The sequence below is a fragment of the Cnephaeus nilssonii genome, assembly GCF_951640355.1.
Source record: "Cnephaeus nilssonii genome assembly, chromosome: 19".
Lineage (NCBI taxonomy): Eukaryota > Metazoa > Chordata > Mammalia > Chiroptera > Vespertilionidae > Cnephaeus > Cnephaeus nilssonii.
Genome location: NC_137090.1, coordinates 23,723,062 through 23,748,088, shown reverse-complemented (window position 1 = coordinate 23,748,088; position 25,027 = coordinate 23,723,062). Strand labels below are relative to the sequence as shown.

Here is a 25,027-nt window from a genome sequence, read left to right as displayed (position 1 = left end):
TCTTAGCTGTGATAATAATCTTTATAATAGTCTGCAAAAATATTCTAATGACTTTTGAGTAGTTAACCTAAAGACAGATTTTCTTTTTGTTTTTTGTTTGTCTTGTTTTACTTGTATGTTTATAGAATTGAGAAGAACATTTATTTCAGCTTTGGGAATAAAAATGTGTGTCAATTAACAAATTTGTTCATTTTGTTGATATATAACCAAAATGTTACTTATTTATTAAACAAACATCTATTAAATGCCTAGTAAATGTCAGGCACTAACAGTCCAAGAAATTGGCAAGTAAACAAGTGATCTACATACAATGTAACAAAGCCTGTGATACAAAAATACACATGGGAGTATGTGATAGGAGCATGCTTTCACCAGTTCCTCATAGATTTATCCTTTTTTTTTTTGCTCCAAAACCAAGGAGTTAGACCTATTTTTCTCTTTAACTGGTGGTTTAAAATGGATTTTTAAAAATTTCTGGAGATGAAAGAAAAGCATCTTGAATTATGGAGGACACTAGAAATAGTATTTCCTGTTGAGCAGGAGCTTCCTATCAGCAGAGTCACTAACAGGGTTTTCTTTTTTTCTCTTTTTAAATGTATTTTTATTGATTTCAGAGAGGAAGAGAGAGGGAGAGATGGAAACATTAATGATGAGAGAGAATCATTGATTGGCTGCCTCTTGCACTCCCCATACTGGGGAATCAAACCCACAACCCTGGGATTGTGCCCTGACCTGGGAATTGAACTGTTACCTCATGGTTCATAGGTCAGCGCTCAACCAGAGTCTCACTGGTCGGGCATTAATAGCGTTTTCAATCTAAAAAGTTCTTTGGCATACTTTTTTATTTGCTATCCACTTTTCCCCCATTTATTTTACATGCTCTTCTCCATTTTATCATTTAGAGACCTGGGTAGTTCCCCAAAAAAAGAATGCTTTAGGGATTCTTAAGGGTGATCCAAAGGTAAAGACAGAAAATTATTTTTTTAACCTTCAAGTTTTGTACCAACAAAATGAATATAAGCTTTCATGGCAGTTATTGAAAATAACTAGCGGACAGCTTTAATTCTATTGTATTTTGCAGAATTCTCAATCGTAATCCTCTGACAACTGTTCAAGATCCATATCTTTTTAATTTGCCAGCATTGAAATATCTGTAAGTATTGCAACAATTTCATGGCTCATGAGATGATTTTTGCTCTTTATTACTTTCATCAAAGATTAAATATTTTGCATTTTGATTAAAAAGTCATAATTTAAATTTTAACTGGGTTATTGAAAGTGACTAGTGGCACAGAAAATTTATTAAGAAAGACTGTACAAGGGCAAAACAGCCAGGAGAGGAAGGGAGGAAGGGGAGCAGGGTTGAAGAACACATTCAGACATGAAACATGTAGATGCATGTAGAAGTAACATGGATCTCAGGAGGAAAAGGAATAAGTTATAATATATATATATATATATATATATATATATATATATATATATACACATACATATATATACATGTATATATATGTATATATATATTTAATATATATAATATATTTATTAAAAAGAATAATCAAGTGGTGGTTGCAATTGAGAAAGACAAATAGGATAATGGTAAAAATAACAAACACAGATTGTACTGTTCACCAAAGTAATTGATTTGATGATGCAAATAAATTTAAATTTCTTCAAGAAGAGCTCTCGGAAAATATCACCTATGGCAAATAAATTCTTGAGTTGGCTTGACAGAGAAGCCAGAATTGAAGTAACCCAATGTTGTTAAATGTCTTTTTAGATAGAGAATTTTTGTCTTTAGTTCATATCATGCATGTTTGGTCCTTCTCCTTCAGAGACATGGGAGCAACCCAAGTGTCACTTACAACAGTTGATAACATCCTCAAGATGACCCTTACACTAGAAAAACTGTAAGTTGGTTTTTCTTATATTTATTTTCACTTAGTTATTATTTTAGGTTTGCTTTATTATTTTTGTAAGTCAGGTTTATTGAGGTATAAATTTTATTAAGTAAAATTCACTCTTTTAACCCTGGCCAGTGTTTCTTAATAGTTAGAGCACTGGCCCCACACTGAAGGGTCTCAGGTTTAATTTCCAGTCCAGAGCATGTATCTGGGTTGCAGGTTTGATCCCTGGCCCTGGTTGGGTGCCTGCAGAAGGCAACCAATCAATGTGGTTTTCTCATATCAATGTTTCTCTCTCTCCCTCTCCCCTATCCCCACCTTCCCTCCCTTCCTCGGGTGAGGATTAACAAAAACAAAAACGAAAAAAAAGAATACTTTTAAAGTGTACAGTTAGTGAGTTTTGATCAATGTACCACCATCACATTAGAGATACAGAACCCTTTTGTCATCCCATAAAGGCTCCTCACTCCTCATGTTTCTTTGCAGTCAGTTCCTCCACCACCAGCCCCTGGTGAGCACCAATCTGATTTCTGTCCTCATAGCCTTGCCTTTTCCAAGATGTCTTATAAATGGAATAATGTAGAGTGTAGCCTTTTGTATTTGGCTTCTTTCATGTAGCATAACCCCCCCTTTTTAAAATACATTTATACATGTTGCTGCATCTATTAGTAGTTCTTTAGGTTTTATTGCTGCATAGTATTCCAATTGTGTGTATATACCAGTTTGTTTATGCAGTCATAAGTTAATGGACATTTGAGTTGTTTCTATAGTTTTGGTTATTAAGAATAAAGCTGCTAAAAACACCCACATGACTCAGCCGTGAGTAACTCAACGGTTGAGAGTCAACCTATGAATCAGGGGGTCATGGTTCAATTCCCAGTCAGGGCACATGTGTGGGCTGTGGGCTTGCAGGAGGTAGCTGGTCAATGGTTCTAGCTAAACTGTGTTCTAAAATGGTTGTACCATCTTGCCTTCCCACCAACAGTAGATGAGAGCTGCAATTGCTTCACATTTTCACCTGACCTTTATATTTGTATGTTTTTTAATTAGCCTTTCTAGTAGGAATGTATTTAGATTGCAGTGTGGTTTTAATTTACATTTCTCTAATAACTGATGGTGTGGAATGTCTATGTGAAAATATCTTTTTCAATGAAGTGTCTGTTCAAATCCATTTTTTTTAATGGAAAATGCTCATTTTATACTTTTTAATATATTTTATTGATTTTTTACAGAGAGGAAGAGAGAGGGATAGAGAGTTAGAAACATCGATGAGAGAGAAACATCAATCAGCTGCCTCCTGCACACTCCCTACTGGGTATGTGCCCGAAACCAAGGTACATGCCCTTGACCGGAATCGAACCTTGAGTCCGCAGGCCAAAGCTCTATCCACTGAGCCAAACCTATTAGGGCCAGATCCACTTTTTAATTGGATATTTATCTTATTGAGTTTTAAGAGTTTTATAATGTAAGTCCTTTCTGTAAGATATGTGTTTAGTAAACATCTTCTCCCAGGTTGTGACTGTGTTTGTTCTATTAAAAGTATCTCTGAAGATGAAAAGTTTTTAATTTTGATGAACTCTAATTCATCAAACTCTAATTCAGCAATTTTTTTCTTATTTGGTTTGTACTTTTCTGTTCTTATCTAAGAACTAGAAGCCCGATGCATGAAGATTTGTGCTAGAATGGGCTTTCCTATCCCTGGCTGCCGGCACTGCCTTTCCACTCTGGCCCAGCCCCTTTCTGCTCAGGCCATGGAGCCGCCTCTCAGGCCCGCCTTCCCACACTGCCCAGAGGCCCTGAGACACTGGGGGTGGGGCAGAACGCCTGCATTGTCGCCATTGTGACATTGCAAGGGTCCCACCCCTGTCACTTGGCACATGTGTATGCAAATTAACTGCCATCTTTGTTGATTTAATTTGCATATCACTCCTGATTGGCTGATGGTGTAGCAGAGGTACAGCCAATTTACATGTTTGTCTATTATTAGGTAAGATTTCTTGTGTAAGAACCCATTGTCTAATCCAAAATCACATAGATTTTCTCCTGTTTTCTTCCATATGTTGTCTAGTTATGTTTAGGTCTATGATCCATTTTGAGTAATTTTTATATGTGGTATAAAGTAAGGGTCAGGGGTTTTTTGTTTTGTTTTTTGTTTTAAAAAATATTTCTGCGAACCCTCATTGTGACAGTTTATTACAGAACTTATTGCATCTTAAATTGTGCTCCCCCTCCCAATATGGCAGGCTAATAGAAACTTGCTGTTATGCTAAGGATAATTGAGGATATTACATGAAATTAGTATAGTAAAGGGCTCTGCTATTACCAGTGTGCTCCAACTGCCTTTGACAGGCCAGCCTACAAATGACTGTCATCCGCACATTGTCGTATCTGTTGGTGATTGTCTAACCTCATCTTCCTCAGTTCTCCCACAGCATCTGCCACAGTCAATCCTTCCCTTGTCAGTTAGATGACTTTCTCTAGGATGTTGCTCTGTAGAACTACAATACTATTAAGGCACTGAAGAAATTAAATTCCTTCACTATAATATTACATAATAAAGAGTTGACATTCCAGTTTTCCCAGTTGTCCACATCATTTACTTCTAATAACTTTTTGAAGTATAATTGACATATGATAATTTCTATTTATAAATATATATTGTGTTTATATACACTCATATGTCTTTTGTAGAAATTTTATAGTTCTAGGTTTTACACTAGGTCTTTCAACCAATATATATTCATACACCACAAAACCATCACCAAAATCAAACTGTCTATAACCTCAGAAATTCACATCATGTCTCTTTTTAAAGTTTCCTTCCATTCATTCCCCTTGCCATCCCCAATTCCTGTGCAAGCATTGATATGTTTTCTGTTGCTATAGGTTAGTTTGCATTTTCTAGAATTTTATATAAACTAGAGGCCCAATGCGTGAAATTTGTGCATGGAGGGGGGTGTCCCTCAGCCCAGCCTGCACTCTCTCCAATCTGGGACCCCTCGGGGGATGTCCGACTGCCTGTTTAGACCCGATCCCCATCGGGATCAGGCCTGAACAGGCAGTCAGACATCCCTCTCACAATCCAGGACTGCTGGCTCCCAACTACTCACCTGCCTGCCTTCCTGATTGCCCCTAACTCCTTCTGCCTGCCAGCCTGATAACCCCCTAACCATTCCCCTTCCAGCCTGATTGATGCCTAACTGCTCCCCTGCCAGCCAGTTTGCCCCTAACTGCCCTCCCCTGCAGGCCTGGTCCCCCCCACAACTGCTCTCTCCTGCAAGCCTGGGGTCCCCTCCAACTGCCCTCCTTTGCAGGCCTGGTCCCTCCCAACTGCCCTTCCCTGCTGGCTATCTTGTGGTGGCCCTCTTGTGTCCACATGGGGGCAGGATCTTTGACCACATGGGGGCATCCATCTTGTGTGTTGGAGTGATGGTCAATCTGCATATTACTCTTTTATTAGATAGGATAGAGGCCTGGTGCATGGGTGGGGGCCAGCTGGTTTGTCCTGAAGGGTGTCCCAGATCAAGTTGGGGGTTTCCTTGGAACATAGGGCAGCTTGGGCGAGGGGCAGGTGGTGGTTTGCAGGCCAGCCACGCCCCCCAGTGACCCAAGCAAAGGCTGGAAGCAGGTATCTGGGATTTATGTACCTTCTAAATAATTGAAACTTTGTAGCCTGGAGTGGAGCCAAGCCTCCTGCTTGCTCTGTGGCGGCAACCATTTCTGTTGGGATTTATGTATCTTCTATAATTGAAACTTTGTAGCCTGGAATGGAGGCCTAGGCCAGCAAGGGCAGGCGGAAAGCTTGGTTTCCTCCATTGCCAGGGAAACCCAAGCCTCCCTCATGCTGTCTGTGGCCGCAGCCATCTTGGTTGGGTTTATTTGTATATTTGCTCCTGACTGGCTGGTGGGCGTGGCTTGTGGGTGTAGCAGAGGTACAGTCAATTTGCATATTACTCTTTTATTAGATAGAATGGAATCATACAGTATCTACTCTTTTCTAACTGGCTTCCTTTACTCAGATGATTATTTTAAGATTCATTCATGTTGTTATGTGTATAGATAATTCATTTCTTTTTATTGCTGAAAAGTATTCCATTATATATAAATATATCAGTAGTTTTCATTGATGAATCAGTATTGATGGCTATTTGAGTTGTTCCAATTTTTTACTATTACAAATAAAGCTATTATGAATATTTATGTGCAAGTCTTTTTATGGCAATATACTTCTATTTCTCTTGATTAATGCCTGGAAGTGAAATGACTGGAACAGACAGTAGGTGTATGTTTAAGTTTTTTTAAAAACTATTTTCAAAGATGGTTGTATGATTTTACATCCCTACCATTGTGAGAATTTCATTTTCTTCACATGTTTGCCAATACCTGATATGACCATTCTGTTTAATTTTGGTTTAATAGGTGTGTAGTGGTATCTCAGTGTAGGTCTAATTTGCATTTCCCTAATGTTTAATAATGTAAAATATATTTTCATATGTTTATTTGCCATCTGTATATCTTTGAATCATTTATCTATTTTATATTGAGTTTTGGTTATTTATATATTCTGGAAACAAGTCCTATATTAAATATATCAATTGGTAAGTATTTGCTCCCATTCTGTGGCTTGTTTCTTCATTCTCCCAAGAGTGTTCTTTGTGGGGCAGAAATTCTTAATTTTGATAATGATCAGTTAATCCCTTTTTTGTTTTTTATATTCTGCTTTTGGTATTGTATCTAAGAAATCTTGCCCAATTCAAGGTCATAAAGATTTTCCTGTATGTTTCCTTGTAGAAGTTTTATAGTTCTAGGTTTTACATTTATTTATTTATTTTTTTTTAATATATTTTATTGATTCTATACAGAGAGGAAGGGAGAGGGACAGAGAGTTAGAAACATCGATGAGAGAGAAACATCGACCAGCTGCCTCCTGCACATCCCCCACTGGGGACATGCCCGCAACCAATGTACATGCCCTTGACCGGAATCGAACCCGGGACCCTTCAGTCCGCAGACCGACGCTCTATCCACTGAGCCAAACCGGCTTCGGCTAGGTTTTACATTTAGATCTTTCAACCAACTTAAGTCCATTTCTGTATATGGTTTGGGTTGAAATTCCTTTTTTTTTACATAGAGATATCCAATTGTCCCAGCACTGTTCGTTGAAAAGACTATTCTTTTTTCATTTTTTAGCTGGCATTATTCTATAAATAGCTTATCCCTTTTCTTTTTGAGTATCATTGTGAACTCATGGGCTCTTCTTTAAAATAATTACTTTATATTTTATTAACATTATTTGTTGTGGTTGGGAGAAAGAGATACATCTGAATTAAACTACAGATCAGTGTCACCCAGTTCTAATCCCTATCACCTTTATTCTAGGGATCCCATACCTACTGCCATTCTTACCCTTCTGTTGGGCACTTCTTTCCTCTTTTCTATTTATTTACAATATTCATGAGCAGCAAATGGCCAACTGATGACTCCAAAACTCTTCAGGAGAGATGCCCCAACAATTCTCTTTGCCCAGCCCTGTGGTAGCCTTGGCCTACCTCTTCTACCTACTCAGGTAATTCCTTTGCCACTAATTCAATTCTTTTTGTTTCCATTTATAGGATCTTACCTAACCATTTGGCCTGCTGCCTCTGCAAATTTAAAAATATTATTGAGGCTGTCGCCAAGTCAATCAAACTGCATTGTGACAATATGTGTCTGGCAAAAACACATTGTGGTGAGTTTAAACTGCTCATGATAAACTTTTTAATTTTTATTTTGTTCTTATTTGTAATCAATAATGATAAGTTTGTAAGCAAATAAAGTAACTGTGTTATTTTTATTCATTTACTCAGAGTTCATGTTAGTAGTAGCTAACATTTTAAGCACTACTCCTTGCTAAAAGTCAGATGAAGGGGAAGGGTATTAACAGTAATGGCGACATAGTGTGTGCTGTGCTCTCTGCTGGGTGCGTTACTTCCAAATGAGAACTTGTTCATTAGTGTGTCACAGTTGGTAAACTGTTTGTATGCATTAGGTTTGAATTACCATTTCCCTTGTAGGACAGATATAGATACATTTTTGTTTTTGCAAGATTATGAAAAGAGGACAAATGGTGCTGTTTTATGTTTTATTTGGAAACAGAGTTTTTGGATCCATCACCAGAAGCTGCTACCCAGCCTTTCTAAGGCATGGGAGGTTCTTTATTCTTAGACTGCCCAACTCTGAACTGGCTCTGAAGCACAAGGTTTTCTATCCACTGAATACTCGTGTGCTTTTAAGTATTTTTCTACACATTAGGTTTACTGGCAGCTACTTGATAACTTCCAAAGTGTACTTTCATGCCCAGATAACTTGAATATGGATTTCTCTCAGTGATCTGGAGCACACCATAAATAATACTGCTGTGCTACTTACATGAAGTCAGTGTTGCTTATTTTTCAAAACAATGTTTTGACTAATTATATTACTCCCTTCTGCCCAACAGTGGGCACAAGAGGCATTTTAATCTCCTTTTCCAGGTGAGTAAAAACAAGATCAGAAAGAGCTAGGAGCTGTCACCTAGTGCCCAGTTCTCCAGGTCTCCAGGTCTCCAGCTCCTAGTTTTGGGCTCTCCGCAAGTCCATGCTCTTTCCCAAGACGTTCCCTCCTTCTCTGACCCTTATCACCACCAGCAATACTTTTAATTCTTCTGAAAATTCTTGTGTACCACCTGACAATGGCACACTTGAGCTTCACACAATCAGAAGCTTTGGATGGTTCCCCAAGTAAAGCTGAAAATATAAGAAATGACAAGAAAGGATAGCAAAGTAGGCATCTGACAAAAGTTATTTTTTCCCTTGTGTATTTTAGAAACCCAAGTATTATTCCATAGTTTATTGAACATTCCACAGTGATACACAACCTGGCAAGTCTTTTAACGTACATCCCAGATACCTGCCTAAATCTTAAGCACAGAGCGAGGGTAGACATGTTGTTTTTCTGTATAGAGCCTTCCGTTATGGGGCTGGCTTATGTGGAAGCAGGGCCCAAGTAAGGAACCAGTGGGTTAGTGGAGAAGGGTGTGTCCAGATGAGGACCTGTTAGCAGTGGGTGTTAATCATGGTCATCTGTGATGTAGCAAGAACACAAGAACCCTGAAGAGTGGAGAGAGGAAGCCTCAGGCTCCCTCTGCATCTGAGGCAGCACAGGATGGGGTGTGTGAATGTGAGGAGTCACAGTAGAACCGCAGAGAGTCTAACTGAGTGGGTCTTCGAGCCTTGGCTTTTCTCCAGTAACCGGCAATTGGCCTTGGGGAACAATGGAATAATCCTAAATATAGTCACCATATGTCATGCTATGGAATGTTCTAAGTAAATAAGCACTTTTTTTAAAAAATATATTTTATTGATTTTTTACAGAGAGGAAGAGAGAGGGATAGAGAGTTAGAAACATCGATGAGAGAGAAACATCGATCAGCTGCCTCTTGCACACCCCACATTGGGGATGTGCCCGCAACCAAGGTACATGCCCTAAACCGGAATCGAACCCGGGACCCTTGAGTTCGCAGGCTGACGCTCTATCCACTGAGCCAAACCGGTTTCAGCAATAACCACTTTTTTAAAAGATGCATTTTCTCCTTTTGTTGTGTCGAAAATTATAGGTCTAAGTTGGGATATATTTTTCTCCTCTCTAAATGGCATTCAGATATTTGCTGATTCCCTATTTATTTGACTGGGATGTATGGCTGTGGACTGACAAAGAACTGATCCCACGAGTCTTTCAATATCAAATGTGATCTCTTTTTTGACAGATGAAAAAGTACTTACAGAAGGACCATTCATGAAAATATTACAAGGCCGGAAGATGTACAACAGCACTGAGCTGACTATTGAGCCAGAGAGGGCATCCTCAAAGAAAAATAGCGATACTTTGTCAGCCTTCATGAGTGAGCAGCTAGTCTTTAATGATAAAAAATATTATTAGTGCACTGAATTACATATTGCCTTATTTTGTTTTTGAAAATAAATTTTTATTGACTTCGAGAGGGAGAGGGAGAGAGATAAAAACATCAACGATGAGAGAGAATAATTGATCAGCTGCCTCCTCCAGTCCCCTCACTTTGAATGGAACCTGCAACCCAGGCATGTGCCCTGACCAAGAATCGAACCATGACCTCTTGGTTCATAGGTCAGTGCTCACCACTGAGCCACACTGGCCTGGCAACCTTATTGGAGGGAATATCTTCTTGGAGGAATATCTAGAAGATACAGAATCAATGTTATTAGCATTCACTAAACTCCCATTTTCAAATGTACACAATGCAGATATGCCCCAGAGTCATTTGATAAACAACAGAGGGAACCCTTCTCTTAAACCTGAATTATATAATTCAAGTTTCACAAATAAATTGAGGAAACTATTTTCTGGAACAGGCCTACTGATGAAATTGCTTGATGAGCAGCAGGAAGTAAAGGTTTCCAAGGGAGAGTGGGATACCGAACAATGGAAAAATGACAGGATGGAAGCCCTGGGGGAACAGGAAGAGGAGGAGTCATATGAGGTGAGGACAGCTCCTGTAACAAGGAACCTGGGCTTTTAGTCAGTTTAGGACATGCCATAAAAGGACTCAGGTAGGAAGACCAGGGGCACTTCGTCTGAATTTCATCTTGACCATGTAACTTTGGCTAAAATAGCGATCTCCCATTTTGCTCATTTAGGAATTATGCCACGCTCTAGGGTAGAGGAGAAGAGGACCTAACACCCAAAATAAGTAAATTGTACAAGTCAATGCTGATTCTCAGATTACATAACACATGAGATTTGGTATGTTCGTGAAGAACCTATATGCTAGCTATTCATCTGGAAGAGTGGGATTTTAGAGTTATAGTTATGAATAGTTAGCTATTCTCTAGAATAGGCTAGATAATAGTTATTTTTATCCCATCCATCTCTTTGGTGTTTCATTTTTTTAAAATGTTCTTTTTTATTTTTTCAGTTCACAAAAGAAGTGCCAGGATTTAAGAACTACAACACAGTCATCATAGCATCGCCTGTGATTGCAGTAGTAGCTTTTTTCTTTGTAGTTTTCTGCCTCATTGCGGTAAGACAACAGTTAATTCAGATTTCCAATATATATTCCGTCTTTAGAGAAGGTTCAGAACCCACAACCTGAAAATCAAAGCCACTGTCCCACCTACTACTACTAGATGCTCCTCTTTATTCACAAGCTCTGAGATAAGATTTGTTCTTTTATTACACATTTATATTCTATGGATTTTAAAATGAATCCCATTCCCAGAGATCTCTCTGGAATTGAAATCAAGATAAGTTACTAGACTATTTTGAAACTTATGTTTGATAGGCCAGAATTGACATGATAGCAAAATCTCTTCAACTCAAAATGAATGATGTCGAGTAATGCACTCATTACTCTCTTTCTAGCATGGATTTCTTTCCTTGTTGGCTGAAATGAAAAGAGATGTAGAATCACCACCCTCATGGAGCTATGTCACCCTAGCAGACAGGACATGGCAAAACGATAAAAGTGTGATCTTGTCAATTCTGGTTTACTTAGCAGCTTTCTTCTCCAGTGTGTATGGCATGGTGTAAGTAGGTTCAGTTAAAACACTGTAGCCTAAATCCTGCATCAGGCTTCTCTAAAGCATGTCATGTTAGAGTCACCTGTTCCTAGAGCTTGTCTGTGTCCCTTTTGTTCAATTACATAGTGGTGTACTTTCCCTACAAGCAGATTGCTGACATTAAAAGAGTGATTTAATAAGCTGACGATCTGGACTCTACCCTACTAATCCAGCCTAATATATTTTATTTACCCTTTCAACAGTCATGGCAGCCAAAGCCACCCCTCACCATAACCTAGCCATACCAGGCCCATTCCCACTTTTATTGATGTCCTTTGCCCATCTAAAATTCCCTTATTTTGCTCTGTCTGGGGAAATCCTGTGACTTTCTCAAAAGCCAGTTCATCTCTCTTCACAAAGCCTTCCTTGAGTACTCCAGCCCTCCTGGTCCTAGTCCTTTTGTGAAACTGGTACCATTTTTGGGGGGGTTGGGGGAGAGGGCCAATAATAAGTCATTCCCCTCCCCTGAGATCTTAAAAATATAGTAAGAAGTTTTTTAAAAGGTGGCTCCCCAAGAGAGAAATACCAAGGTCAACACATCATGGAGCAGAGCCGAGATGGGTAAGGACCAAATGGCTTCCTGGTCTATCAGACTGGAGTAAAACCTGATGAGATGCATTAACTGCTACAGAGAAATAATGTCTATCTGCAGGAGGATTGGTCCGTAGTAAAAGCAGAGAGTAGGTGAAGAAGAGACCAACATGAGCATTGTCCATCCTCACGTTTCCTAAGAGTAGAGATGTCATCTCAGGCAGCACATGTGGTGAGTCAAGCCCACTAGCTTGGCTGTGCCTGTCTAGGAGTTGAATGGATCTGGCTTACTCAGTCCATTTCATTAAACATTGGATTTAGCTGATTCCTTTTGTTCTTTTTAAAAAATATATTTTTATTGATTTCAGAGAGAGGGTGGGAGGGAGAGAGAGATAAGAGATAGAAACATCAATGATGAAATTGGCTGCCTCCTGCACGTCCCCTCCTAAGGATCGAGCCCGCAACCCAGGCATGTGCCCTTGACCAGAATCAAACCCGGGACCCTTCAGTTGGCAGGCCCAATGCTCTATCCACTGAGCCAAACCTGCTAGGGCTCCTTTTGTTCTTATTCTGTTCTCTGATTGTACTTTAGTGTGCCATGGAGGCCTATCTCTACAGAATGTGTTTCCCTGATCAAGTAGAGGCACAGATGCTGTCTGTGGAACAGATGTAGTTCTCACTGTCAGGTCATAATCTGGCATTCTGATTTTTTATTAATCCTGCGGTGTTGATAAGTTGAGACTTCCACGATAGGAAGAAGTGAGTTTTCTCTTGGTGAAGAGAGTCCTATTTCTGAGCCTAGCAGCCTGGGCTGTAGCTTGGGGTCAACTTGCCAAGACCTCTGGGAAGAAAGTAATTGGCCATTGCCCACACAGTACCCTCTACATCTCCCGGTGGCATATGGCCTTTTGCTTTTTTGGAATTTCTATAAACTCCTAAACTGTATTTAATTTCTATGTGGTTTAACCTTGCATTTGTATTTACTTATGTCGTTTTATTATTTTCTCTTCCCACTTAGATAAGCTTTTTGAGCATGTCATGTTTTGTAGTGGATAGTAATGTGTTCAAAGGAAGAAAGATGAGGCAATTTCACAATGAGGAATAATGCAACCTAATATTTGTTTGAAGTAGCATACAGAGTATAGCAATAGACAGACCTGTGTGTTCCTATGACTTCTGAAATGTCACCTTTTATTTTATTTTTTTTTAATTTTTTATTGAGGTATTATATGTGTACATATCTTACCATTACCCCCCCACCCCACACCCACACTTGCCCTCACCCCCCAGAGTTTTGCGTCCATTGTTTATGCTTATATGCATGCATACAAGTCCTTCGTTTGATTTCTTATCTCCCCCCCCTCTCCCTAACTTTCCCCCTGTAATTTGAAAGTCTGTTTGTTGCTTTACTGTCTCTGTATCTATCTTTTTGTTCATCAGTTTATAATGTTCTTTATTATCCATAAATGAGTGAGATCATGTGGTATTTTTCTTTCATTGACTGGCTTATTTCACTTAGTATAATATTCTCCAATTCCATCCAGGTTGCTGCAAATGATGAGAATTCCTTCTTTTTTATGGCAGCATAGTATTCCATTGTGTAGATGTACCACAGTTTTCTGATCCAGTCATCTCCTTTTAGTACTGTAATCTGTGGAAGAAAAATGAATAAATGGTAATGGAAAAGCTACCCATCTAGTATTTGAGGGAAAAATAACAGCAGATCTCTGTTTCTCACCTCAAACAAACATATTTACATAAATATAAAAAAAAACAACCCATAAAAGTATTAGAAGAAAATAAAAAGCAATATTTTATATTATTATTTAAAAAATGTTTTACCCAAGGATATTTTTCCATTACCTTTTTTTAAAGAAAATGTAGGGAGAGAGAGGGATGAGAGAGAGAGAGAGGGATGAGAGAGAGAGAGAGAGAGAGAGAGAGAGAGAGAGAGAGAGAGAGAGAAAAGACAAATCTATTGGTTGCCTCCTGCAGGAGCTCCACTGGGCCAAGGATTGAACCTACAATGCAGGTACATGCCCTTGACTGGGAATTGAATCTGCAACCCTTTGGTGGGAGGGCTGATTCTCTAACCACTGAGAAACACTGGCCAGGGCTTATTATTATTTTTTAAATATTTTTTATTGATTTATAGTGAGAGAGGAGGGGAGGAGAGGGAAAAACATTGATCAGCTATCTCCTGCATACCCCTACTGGGTATTTAGCCTGAAACCCAGGCATGTGCTCTGACCGGGAATTGAACAGTGACTTCCTGGTTTATAGATCAACTCTCAACCACTGAGGCACACTGGCTGGGCTGAACCAGCAGCCTTTTGATGCATGGGATAATGTCCAACTAATTGAGCCATATCAGCTAGGGCTAGGAGCAACATTTTTATAACCTGGTGTTGGGAAAGAGCTTTCTGCGTCTAATACCATAGGACAGCGGTTCTCAACCTGTGGGTCACAACCTCTTTGGGGGTCGAAGGACCCTTTCACAGGTCGCCTATTGCCATCGGAAAACACAGATATTTACATTACAATTCATAACAGTAGCAAAATTACAGTTATGAAGTAACAACAAAAATAATTTTATGGTTGGGGGTCACCACAACATGAGGAACTGTATTAAAGGGTCGCGGCATTAGGAAGGTTGAGAACCACTGCCATAGGCAGAAATCACCTTGTCTGTGACACCATTACCAGGCTTAGCACTGGTTTATGTCAAGCATAGATGAAACGTTTTCCATGTATTATCTGATTCAATCTCCACAATTTGGCGAGGACCATAGTACAGTCCTCTTCCCATAGATGGAGATCAACTTAAGGCCACAGTGGCAAAACCAAAAACAGAATCTTGTTTTGCCTGAATACAAAGCTTGTGCTTCTTACTCCACTGTTCTGTCTCCTTAAAGACAAAAACCCTGGGGCCCTGGTTTTGTTCAGTGGTTAGAGCATCGCCCCATACACCGAAGGGTCATGGGTTTGATTCCTGGTCCAGGGCATGTACCTGGGTTGCAGGTTCAATCTCTGTCCACATTCAGGGCACATGCCATGTGGGAGGCAACCAGTAGATGTGTCTCTCTCACATCCATTGCTCTCTCTCTCACTCTCTCTTTCTCTCTTCCACCCTTTCCCTTCTTCCCTTCTACTCTCTCTGAAAAGTAATGGGGAAAATATCCTGAGGATTAACAAAATAAAAAAGAAAACACACAAAAACCCTGGGCATATTTGAAACATTGAAATTAAATGAAAGCCACTGAAAGGATTAAGATATCTCTTTTATAAAAGGCCAGTGGCTGTAACACCATAACGACCAAATGACCAGTCACCAGGAGGTGCATTGATGGGTCTCGCGGTGTGGTGGGTCTGGGTCTTGCACAATGTCATGCGCTGAGCCTCTAGTTTAATATAAAAAGAGTTCCAAAAATCAACAGGAAGAAAACAATCAAGGGTGGAAGATGGCAAGGGCTGTGAAGACTAGGATGTGTGTAGACAGTCTGTCACTATATCTGACAGTCTTGTCATGGCTATGGGGTGTGGATTTTGTTAGTGAGGCCTTTGTCATCTCATAGTATGTAAATAGTCTCTGATAATTTTTTAGTCCTTTTTATAACATTTATTGTTATTTCTAATTCTTTAACTTGATCATTGACTTTGTTTTTAGTGTGGTTGACTGCTTTTCTATCTACATGAAGATTCAATTGTTTTCAAATTTTTTATTGGATGGCTTTTTCTTTACTGATCTAAAATGCTATCTTTGTCAGGACACTATTCTTTGATCCAGTTATCTTTTTCTGTATCACTAGGTAATAGCAGTATCACTATTAATTACAATTCCTTTATATTTTGACATCTAGTAGGGTAAGCTCCTGATTTTTTATCTTCTTTTTCATAAATTGCATAGCTATTCTTGCACATTTCCTCTACCAAATATCAGCTGGCCAGTTTTTGTTTAAAAACTATTTGGGGCCCTGCCTGATGTGACTCAGTTGGTGGGCACGTTGTTCTATGCACCAAAGGGTAGTGTGTTCACTTCCTGGTCAGGGCACATACCCATATTTTGGGTTTGATCCCTGGTCAGAAGTGGTTTGTAGGCAACCCATTGATGTTTGTCACTCACACAGATGTTTCTCTCTTACATCGATGTTTCTTTACCTCTTTTTCCTCTCACTAAAATCAATTTAAAAAAAACTATCTTGGCATTTGAATAGGATTGCCTTGCATCTGTAAGTTTAATTTGAGGAGAATTGACATCTTTACAAAATTCTAGGGACAGGATACCTCATGTGTATTCTCTTACTGGCCTTTAGAAGAGTTTTAATGTTTTTATTACATGGGTCTTAACACATTTTTTGTTAAGTTTATTCTAGGTACTTTATATATTTAATGTAAATGGGCTATTCCATTTTTTAATTTGTTATTTGTGGTATGTAGGAAAGATATTGAGGTTTGCATGTTGATCTCTTTTTTAAAATATATTTTTATTGATTTTAGAAAGGAAGGGAGAGGGAGAGAGAGAGATAGAAGCATCAATAATGAGAATCATTGATCGGCTTCCTCCTGAATGCTCCCCACTGGGTATGGAGTCCGTAACCCAGGCATCGAACCTGGGACCCTTCAGTCTGCAGGCCAACACTCTATCCACTAAGTAAACCAGCTATAGCTGTATGTTGATCTCTTGATTTTGGATTTAGCCATATTACTGAATTGTATTACTGCCAATAAAAGTTTAATCTATCCCTAACCAGTTTGGCTGAGCGAATAGGGCCTGCAGAATGAAGGGTCCCGGGTTCAATTCCAGTCAAGGGCACATGCCCGGTTGTGAGCTTGATCCCCAGTAGGGGGTGTGCAAGAGGCAGCAGATCCATGATTTTCATCATGGATGTTTCTATCACTCTCCCTCTCCCTTCCTATCTGAAATCAATAAAAAAATATTTTTTAAAAGTTTAATCTATGGCTCTTGGGCTTTTTAGGTTTTGCATCATCTCATGTGCAAATATGTTTTGTCTCTTTATTTCCAATACTTCATTTTTCTAATTAAATTGATTAGGACCTCCTTGACAATGATGAGTAGTAACAGTAATAACGGGCATCCTACTCTTGTTCTTGACCTAAAACAAAGCTGCTGTGTAGGTTTCTGGTAGATACTTCTATTTTCTATTTCTAAGAATTATCTGCTGAATGTTATCTAAAACAGCCAATAAAATGCATTGCAAGGTCTTAACCCTTTGCACTCGCTTGCTTTGTTCTCAATTCCTTTATTCTAATGCTAACCGTGTTGAGTCACACTCGACATCTGAGTGCAAAAGGTTAAATTAGGGACTATGAAAGAGTCCAAGGAATATTGAACTGAGTTCCTGTCCTCAAAAAAGTTATCATCTCACTTAAAAGGGAAGGAATCAAAGCTTTAGAGCAGTGGTTTTCAACCTTCCTAATGCCGCGACCCTTTAATACAGTTCCTCATGTTGTGGTGACCCCAACCATAAAATTATTTTCGTTGCTACTGCATAACTGTAATTTTGCGACTGTTATGAATCGTAATGTAAATATCTGTGTTTTCCGATGGTCTTAGGCGACTCCTGTGAAAGGGTCATTCGACCCCCAAAAGGGTCGCGACCCCCAAGTTGAGAACCGCTGCTTTAGATTCAGTGGTCATTGTGATGAATAATCATGATGTTGTTTTCTCCCAAACAGATTTGTCGCAGTAAGGAGTCTACAAATGTAAGCTCCAGGTAAATATGAGTCTGGTGATTTTTAAAGTAGAATTTTAGAACTAGAGGAACTTCCTCTTTCTGTAAGGAGCCAGAGGTGACCTCTGAAAATGGTTCATTATTCACTTGAGTCAGAAAAACCAACAAAATCATGGAAGTCCAGAGGTTTAAACCTTTTTTTCTTTTTTTTCACTTTAAGCACACTTGTGAAACTACCTAAGCCATCAAGGGTATGCATATTCAAAAAACTACCAACCAGGTGAAGGATGTCACTTTACACAAGTTATGTGTGCCATCCTATCGTTACAATAGTGGAGTTGGTAGGTGTGCCCAGGCCAAAGAGTAGGGCTGGGCACAAGGTCAGTGGCCCAAATCGAGTGCTGAATTTTGCTGCATGTGCTTAAAAATGCAGAAATCAACACCAAGCTTAAGGGTTTAGACGTAGATTCTCTGGTCACTGAGTACATCCAGGTGAACAAACCTCACAAGATGCATTGCAGAACTTCCAGAGCTCATGGGCGGATCAACCCGTACATGAGCTCTCCCTGTCAGTGAGATGATCCTGATTGGAAAAGAGCAGATTTTTCATAAAACAGTAGAGGAGGTTGCACAGAAGAAAAATATATCTCACAGGAACTGAAAAAAAAAACAAAAACTTATGGTCTGGGAGTAAATTCATTATTTAAAAAAAAAAACTACAGGAGAATTTGTAACTCATCTATTTCAATCTCCTCATTTTACAGTGAGGAAACCAACAAATTTGGAAAGAATATGTATCCTGATGCTTTGACTAGATTTTGCAAAAATGGTTCCTTAGCCAAAGCTGAAATAGAATGTGACTGGCACAGATGTGTCTGCTGTCACTACTCCTTTAAGGAGATGGTGTAGAGGGAGAGGTCTTGGTTGTGTTTCTGCTGGTGATGAAGGCTCTGGGGAAAGAGTAGGGAAGGCCACATGGTCTTAGGGTAAGGGCACTATTCTCCTTTAAGGCTGATGAAAGGTAGAATATATGAGTCCTTCCTGCAAATTAGCAGGAACACCTCAATTTAACAGACTAATTTGAGCAAGGGTGTGTCCTTTAAAGCCAAAAGTGAATTAAAAAAGTAGGTTTTCCAAATGCATATGTTAAAATGACATTTTGTTATTAATTCACTGTTGTTTTAAACAAATTTCAGAATGACGTTTTAGATTACCCATTTTTACTTATGTAGTCCCATTTGTGTAATTAAAATTATATATGAAAAGTTTAATTTCACAGAAAAATTTTCTGTATGTATTTCTGTAATGTTAAATTTATACTGAACAGGCCTAGTAAATGCATGCGTTCACTAGTCACCGAGAGTCAACAAATGCACACGGCTGGGGCTTAGCACACCTCAGAACCAACCGTGCCTGCACACGTTAGAACTGCTGCAGAAAGTCGTGCAGTGTAATTACTTCCTGATCATTTCCCAATCATTTTTTATAAGGAGTGACTCTTGGATTTAAATATGTAGACTATAGTTGTAGATATATAATATTTACTTACATAAATATTAAGACAGTTTTTTTTCAAACTTATGACCTATTTCCTAAAATTTGTTTAAAATAATAGTGAATTAACAAAAAAAATAACCTGCTAATTTAATTACAAGCAAACTTTGCTTAGAAGCATTTTAAAATTAACAGGTTATTATTTTTCACATATGACATATGGACCAGAAATTTTGTCTGTTAAATCAAAAGTCCAAATATAGGTCCCCAAAATCGAGGACTTACTGTACTAGTTTTCAGTTCCCTTACTCTCTGTATTCCCTTTATCTAAACTCATAGAATTTTAACTGGGAGAGACCTTTTACAGTAGTTTGTCTTTTTCTTTAATAAAAAGGAAATGGAGAGGGGAAAGGGGAAATACCTTGCCCATTGTTGGGGACTTTTCCATTGATTATATTGCGCTTGGGCTGTGAGCCACATTTTATGTCACCTCAGTACACACATGCCAGACATAAGTAGTTTCTAAAACAAAATTATTATGCACTCTGATTTTTTTCTATTCTGTTTGTATTAAAAAAGTAAGTCTTTGTAATTCAGTGTCCGTTACGACCTTTAAACTGATTTCACCACTCCCTCATCAGTGGCAGTCAGCAAGCTAGATAACTTTGCTAGTTGGGGTCAGATATTTAGTTCGTGTGATTTAACTTATAGGATAAAGCAACTAGAAAAATAAAAACACCTCCTCACCCTGCCCCAACACATGATGCATGTGAGACTACGTCTAAAAACAGATGTAAAATGCTTCTGGAGAGTGTAAACTGCTTCTGCCCAGTGTGGTTGTGCTTTTTTATTTTTATTTTTTCACTGCATGAGGGCACTTGTGCAAGGGCCAAGAAGGTGAGTGGAGCTGAAAATCATACCTATATCCCATGCCAACCTGTAAGGGTCACTGAAGGAGGAACACATGAGGCCAAAATGGATAATTATAAATGTACTAGAGGCCTGGTGCACAAAATTCGTGTACTCGGGGGTCCCCTCAGCCTGGCCTGCACCTTCTCGCAGTCTGGGAACCCTCAGGGGATGTCCTACTGACGGATTAGACCCACTCCCCAGCAGTTGGACATCCTTAGCACTGCCGCGGGGTGGAAAGAGGCTCCTGCCACTGCCGCTGCACTCACCAGCTGTGAGCTGGCTCAGGGCTTCTGGCTGAGCGATGCTTCCCCTGTGGGAGTGCACTGACCACAAGGGGGCAGCTCCTGCATCGAGTGTCTTCCCCCTGGTGGTCAGTGCACATCATAGCAACCAGTTCCACCAATCAGTCGATTTGCATATTAACCTTTTATTAGATAGGATTGTTACATCTGCTAGCAGAAGGGCTGAGACCAAAATGGCATCAACAGGGCAGAGTAGAGGATGCAGGATATTCATGTCTCTTGTAAAGGTCAGTCAGAGTAACTGGTTGGATCAGGTGTAGGTGGTCCACTGGGAACTGGGTAAGGCAGTTTATTGGAAACCAAAGGCTGTTAATCGTGAGACCTACATTGAGAAACTGGTTGGTGAACAAGAAAATGGCTGGGAGGGGCAAGAGTCCCAAGCAGGGCATAATGGAGTGCAAGAATGTGTCTAACAATCCAGCCTTTTTGTTCCCCCCTGTAAGCTGGGATTCTTATAAGCTGGTGTTCCTGCAAGATGGGGTTGATGAGGGATGCTGATCTCATTCTTCTGTAGCTGCTTCATGCTCAGGTGGGGTGTAGAGATGCCCCTATTTAGTCAGTGATAGAGGGAGGAGATAATATCTAGTGTAGGTCTGGAATAGCATCGTTTCCCCTATGGATCTGATTGCCTGAATATGATTTTGGAGGAAGGAGGGAAGGGCTCTTAGGATGCCCAGGCCAAAGATGAGTGTCAAGAAGAACATTAAGAGGGGTCCGCCTAGAAGTAAAAGCCAGAAGATCCAGTTAGGATTCTGTAGCCAGGAACCCCAAGATTGTGAAAGTTGTTGTCAGACTTTTGAGGCACTATCAACTAGTGTTTTGGCCCCATTTCTTAGTATGCCAGACTGATTGGTGTAAAAACAGCGTTTTTTCTCTAGGTCTAGGCATAGCCCCCCTTTCTCAGCTGTGAGGTCAGGTCCTCTGATTTTACTGCCAGAGAATCTATCTCATTCTGTACTGAGTCAATACTTTGGGCAATTTCCTCTAAGCTATCTGCAAGGTCTTTGGATAGGCTCTGATAGTAGGAAAGGGACGTTGCCAGTCCCCCTATACCAGTGCCTAGGCCTGTAGCTATTCCTAGGCTGGCAAGGAAGGGATGGAGGACAATACCTCTCTTGATCCGAGTGTAAGCAGTGAGAGGAACCTTGAAGGACTGATTAGTAGGGGCAATGTCTATTTCAGAGGTGAGATAGATTAGGGTGCAGGTCCCAGTCCAGTTGACTGGGAGACAGAGAAAGGTATCCTCACAATGAGCTTTTACATCCCAAGTCACTCAACAAGACCGCTTTCGAGCTTTCACCAACCAGTTTCTTGGAGAAATCATGCTGCTGCAACCCCTTGCTCCAATCATGAGGAATATATACAGTGTTCCAGATGACTATAATCAAAGTTCATCCCCTTATGATCTCGATATCCCCCCTTCAGCAGGAAGTAGCTACGAAAGATATGACCTTCGTCTCTATTCCATAAAACAAAAAGAATGGAATATTAGATCTGATCAAATAATTGAATGGATAAACCCTCCTGGGAACTGATCTTTGCACCACTTCATAGCCAATATTCCCTTTCACTTATACCACATTCCACTTGCTAAGACCCATATCTTTCCCTTCAGGACCTGTCCAGAGAATTCTCTGCCCAGAAAAAGCCCACCTAGAGTCCTTTAAAATCTCTGACTCCCTGTCCCTGGGAGCTGGTGCCATTTTGAAAGGGCTCAGCCCATCTGGCTTTCCAGCTGTAATAACCCTAACCCTATAACCCCTTACCACTTTGGCCTCATGCGTTCCTCTCTCAGTGACCCTAACACAAGCCACATACATAGGTCTCCCAGAGGCATTGCAGGGGCATTTTAAACACACACAGAGGACTTCTGGAAGCCCAATATACAAGGAATTGTTTGCAAAGTCCCAGGTCTAGGGTGATTTTGCTCAGGAGTATGGACCCAGATAACCATTGAGTCCCAATAAGAGCTATACGGGTAAGAGACATGGAATCACTAATTGTCAGCATGTATTTTCTTCCAAGGGGCTCTGTTGCAAGTGTCCAGCAGAACAAATCAGCAGAATACGAGCTGGAGGTAAATTTGGGGAGGATAAAGTGCTTTGATGGGACAAAGCAGGGGAAACGCAGAGTTCAGAATTCCCTCTCTGTTTTGTAGGAGGGCGGTTTCTGGAGAAGGCTGTTGCTTTTCCTGAAGAATCTGTTTGCACCTCTCCTGTCCATATGTCAGAGGAAAAGTGATGTAAAGACTCAGGATACAGATGAGAATGAAGCTTTCCTAAAAATGTAAATGATTGGGAACAATTAAGAATTCTTATCTAAAATGAGGAAATAATGCATAGTGTGTTGTTGTTTTTCAAGATTAATAGCCTTGGCCTTCTTCTTACCCCAGGGAACAGGCTGAAGAAGCCAGCGGAGACAAGATGGACGCATCAGAATATGCTGGTGAAGAGGCAGCAGAGGAGAGTGAGGGATAAAACCTCCACTGATTGAACCACATCCTCAGCCTTATTAAAGCATGTTTAATTAAACATATATTTCAAATGTGTCAATTTATAACCAACTCTAGCCATGAGGTAAGGAATTAAAGTCTAAATAGCCAAGTATTTATATGCAAATAACAAGGGCCTTGGCAAGAAAAGCAGGGCTGAAGCTGGAACCCCTGGGGAAGCCAATACTTCCTCAAGCAGCAGTGTGGTCCAACCAGGGTGAAGAGGTCTTGTTTCCCCAATACACTCAGTCCCTGAGAACTGAAAGACATCCCCTCTCCCAGGGATATAGGTATTCTGGTGCTCTGTCCCCCTGGATCACCAGTTATTTCTAACACTAGAGGCCCAGTGCATGATTGAATCATGCACGTGTAGGGTCCCCTACATGCTTTTGCTTTCGATCACGGGGGAGCTGGGTGCCTGTCCACTTGTGCACCAGGCCTTTCAGAAGCCTCCAGCGTGGCGGAGGCTTCTGAAAGGCCTGGTGCCTGAGTGGACAGGCACCCAGCTCCCACACTTTTGCTTTCGATCGCAGGGGAGCTGGGTGCCTGTCCGCTGGTGCACCAGGCCTTTCAGAAGCCTCCGCCCCGCTGGAGGCTTCTGAAAGGCCTGGTGCCTGCGCGGACAGGCACCCAGCTCCCCCACTTTTGATGGTTCGCGGTGGGACGTGAGCTGGCTGCCCCAGAGGCCCCTTCTGTGCCGCAGCACAGCCATGGCGCAGACGCTGAGCTCGAGCTGCCGCTGACGACGCGAGCTCAGCGTCCCGCCGGCCAAATCGGCCACCCCGAGTCCTGCCCCCCACTTCTCCTGGCCAATCGCGGGCATAGCGAAGGTACGGTCAATTTGCATATTTGTCTATTATTAGGTAGGATATTTGACCTCCTATCCATAGAAGATCATTCACTTTTACCCCTCTCAACAGGTCTTGGGGTTGTCAGAATATTTGGGTCCCTAAGCCTACTTGTGCTCCCAAGCTTTTAAGATCATGCACAAATGTGTGCCCTGTCCTGGAGTAGCAGGTTCTTCACCCTTAGAAGCTAGTGTAAAATTCACAGTAGGTTTTTTGGTATTCTTTTTTTTTAATTAAAAATCTCCCAGTCCGGCTGCTGTGTCTCAGTTGGTTAGACGTCATCTCATGTACGAGGAGGTCCATGGTTGGATTACTGGTCAGGGCACACGTCCGGGTAGTAGGGGATGTGAGAATAAGCAAGTAATCTTTTCTGTCAAAGAACAGTTTAGACAGCCGCCATTTTGGACCACGTGACTTGGCAGCCGCCATGTTGGCCGCTGGGTTGGACACCTGGGGGCTGCCATCTTGAAACAGCAAAGGCCAACTCCTCCCTTTGAATTAGCCAATTGCGAAAAGGCTATGCGCCTGAGCTCCAATCAAGAGCAAAGGGTAGCCAAAACCAGTTTGGCTCAGTGGATAGAGTGTCGGCCTGCGGACTGAAAGGTCCCAGGTTCGATTCCGGTCAAGGGCATGTACATTGGTTGCGGGCACATCCCCGGTAGGGGGTGTGCAGGAGGCAGCTGGTCGATGTTTCTCTCTCATCGATGTTTCTAGCTCTCTATCCCTCTCCCTTCCTCTCTGTAAAAAATCAATAAAATATATTTAAAAAAAAAAAAAAAGAGCAAAGGGTAGGTCGTGTGTAAGGGATTATATATCCGAGCAGACTGCCTGCTTGGTGTGCACATGCTTTCAGACCATGTGTGTGCACCCTTCTATGTAGAAGTAAATATGTTTGCCTTGCTGCCTGGATCCCAAGTATGTTTTGTATTCTACCAGAACTCCTGACTTGGGGGGTTCGCCTTATTTATAACAGGGGAGCATCTGAACAGTCTTTCTCTCTCTTTCCCTTCCTCTCTCTGAAATCAAGAATAATAATAAAGAATCGAGTCTTTTTAAAAGCAACAACAGAACCCCCTCTAAACTGTTGGATAGCTACCAGGGAGTTGCTGGAGATATAGGGTAAAGAAAAATGTGTGAGCAGTAACTGCCCAAGACTTCCCTCCTCAGGACTGTATTTCAGGAAACGTACTGGTGGGGCCACTTCTCCATTCACTTGTCCTGCCTCAGGCTCTGTGGCC

The 25,027-nt window shown here is 40.7% G+C and overlaps 1 protein-coding gene across 5 annotated transcripts in view; it reads left to right on the top strand.

The window, feature by feature from the left end:
• LOC307115275 (leucine-rich repeat-containing protein 37B-like) overlaps positions 1-22,955 on the top strand; it is an 86,192-nt gene extending 63,237 nt beyond the window's left edge. For 2 of the 5 annotated variants that reach the window (XM_079798436.1, XM_079798433.1), the window contains 10 exons: positions 1,082-1,153; positions 1,839-1,913; positions 7,520-7,635; positions 9,691-9,825; positions 10,313-10,440; positions 10,876-10,980; positions 17,747-17,784; positions 22,476-22,527; positions 22,609-22,736; positions 22,843-22,955. In XM_079798436.1, coding sequence (XP_079654562.1) covers positions 1,082-1,153; positions 1,839-1,913; positions 7,520-7,635; positions 9,691-9,825; positions 10,313-10,440; positions 10,876-10,980; positions 17,747-17,784; positions 22,476-22,527; positions 22,609-22,736; positions 22,843-22,927 — 934 coding nt within the window. In that variant the 3' untranslated portion in view covers positions 22,928-22,955. Of the gene's footprint in view, positions 1-1,081; positions 1,154-1,838; positions 1,914-7,519; positions 7,636-9,690; positions 9,826-10,312; positions 10,441-10,875; positions 11,098-17,746; positions 17,785-22,475; positions 22,528-22,608; positions 22,737-22,842 lie in introns of those variants that run through there. The other 3 variants (XR_013815101.1, XM_079798434.1, XM_079798435.1) reach the window with 3 other exon arrangements.
• The last annotated feature ends 2,072 nt before the right edge of the window (positions 22,956-25,027 follow it).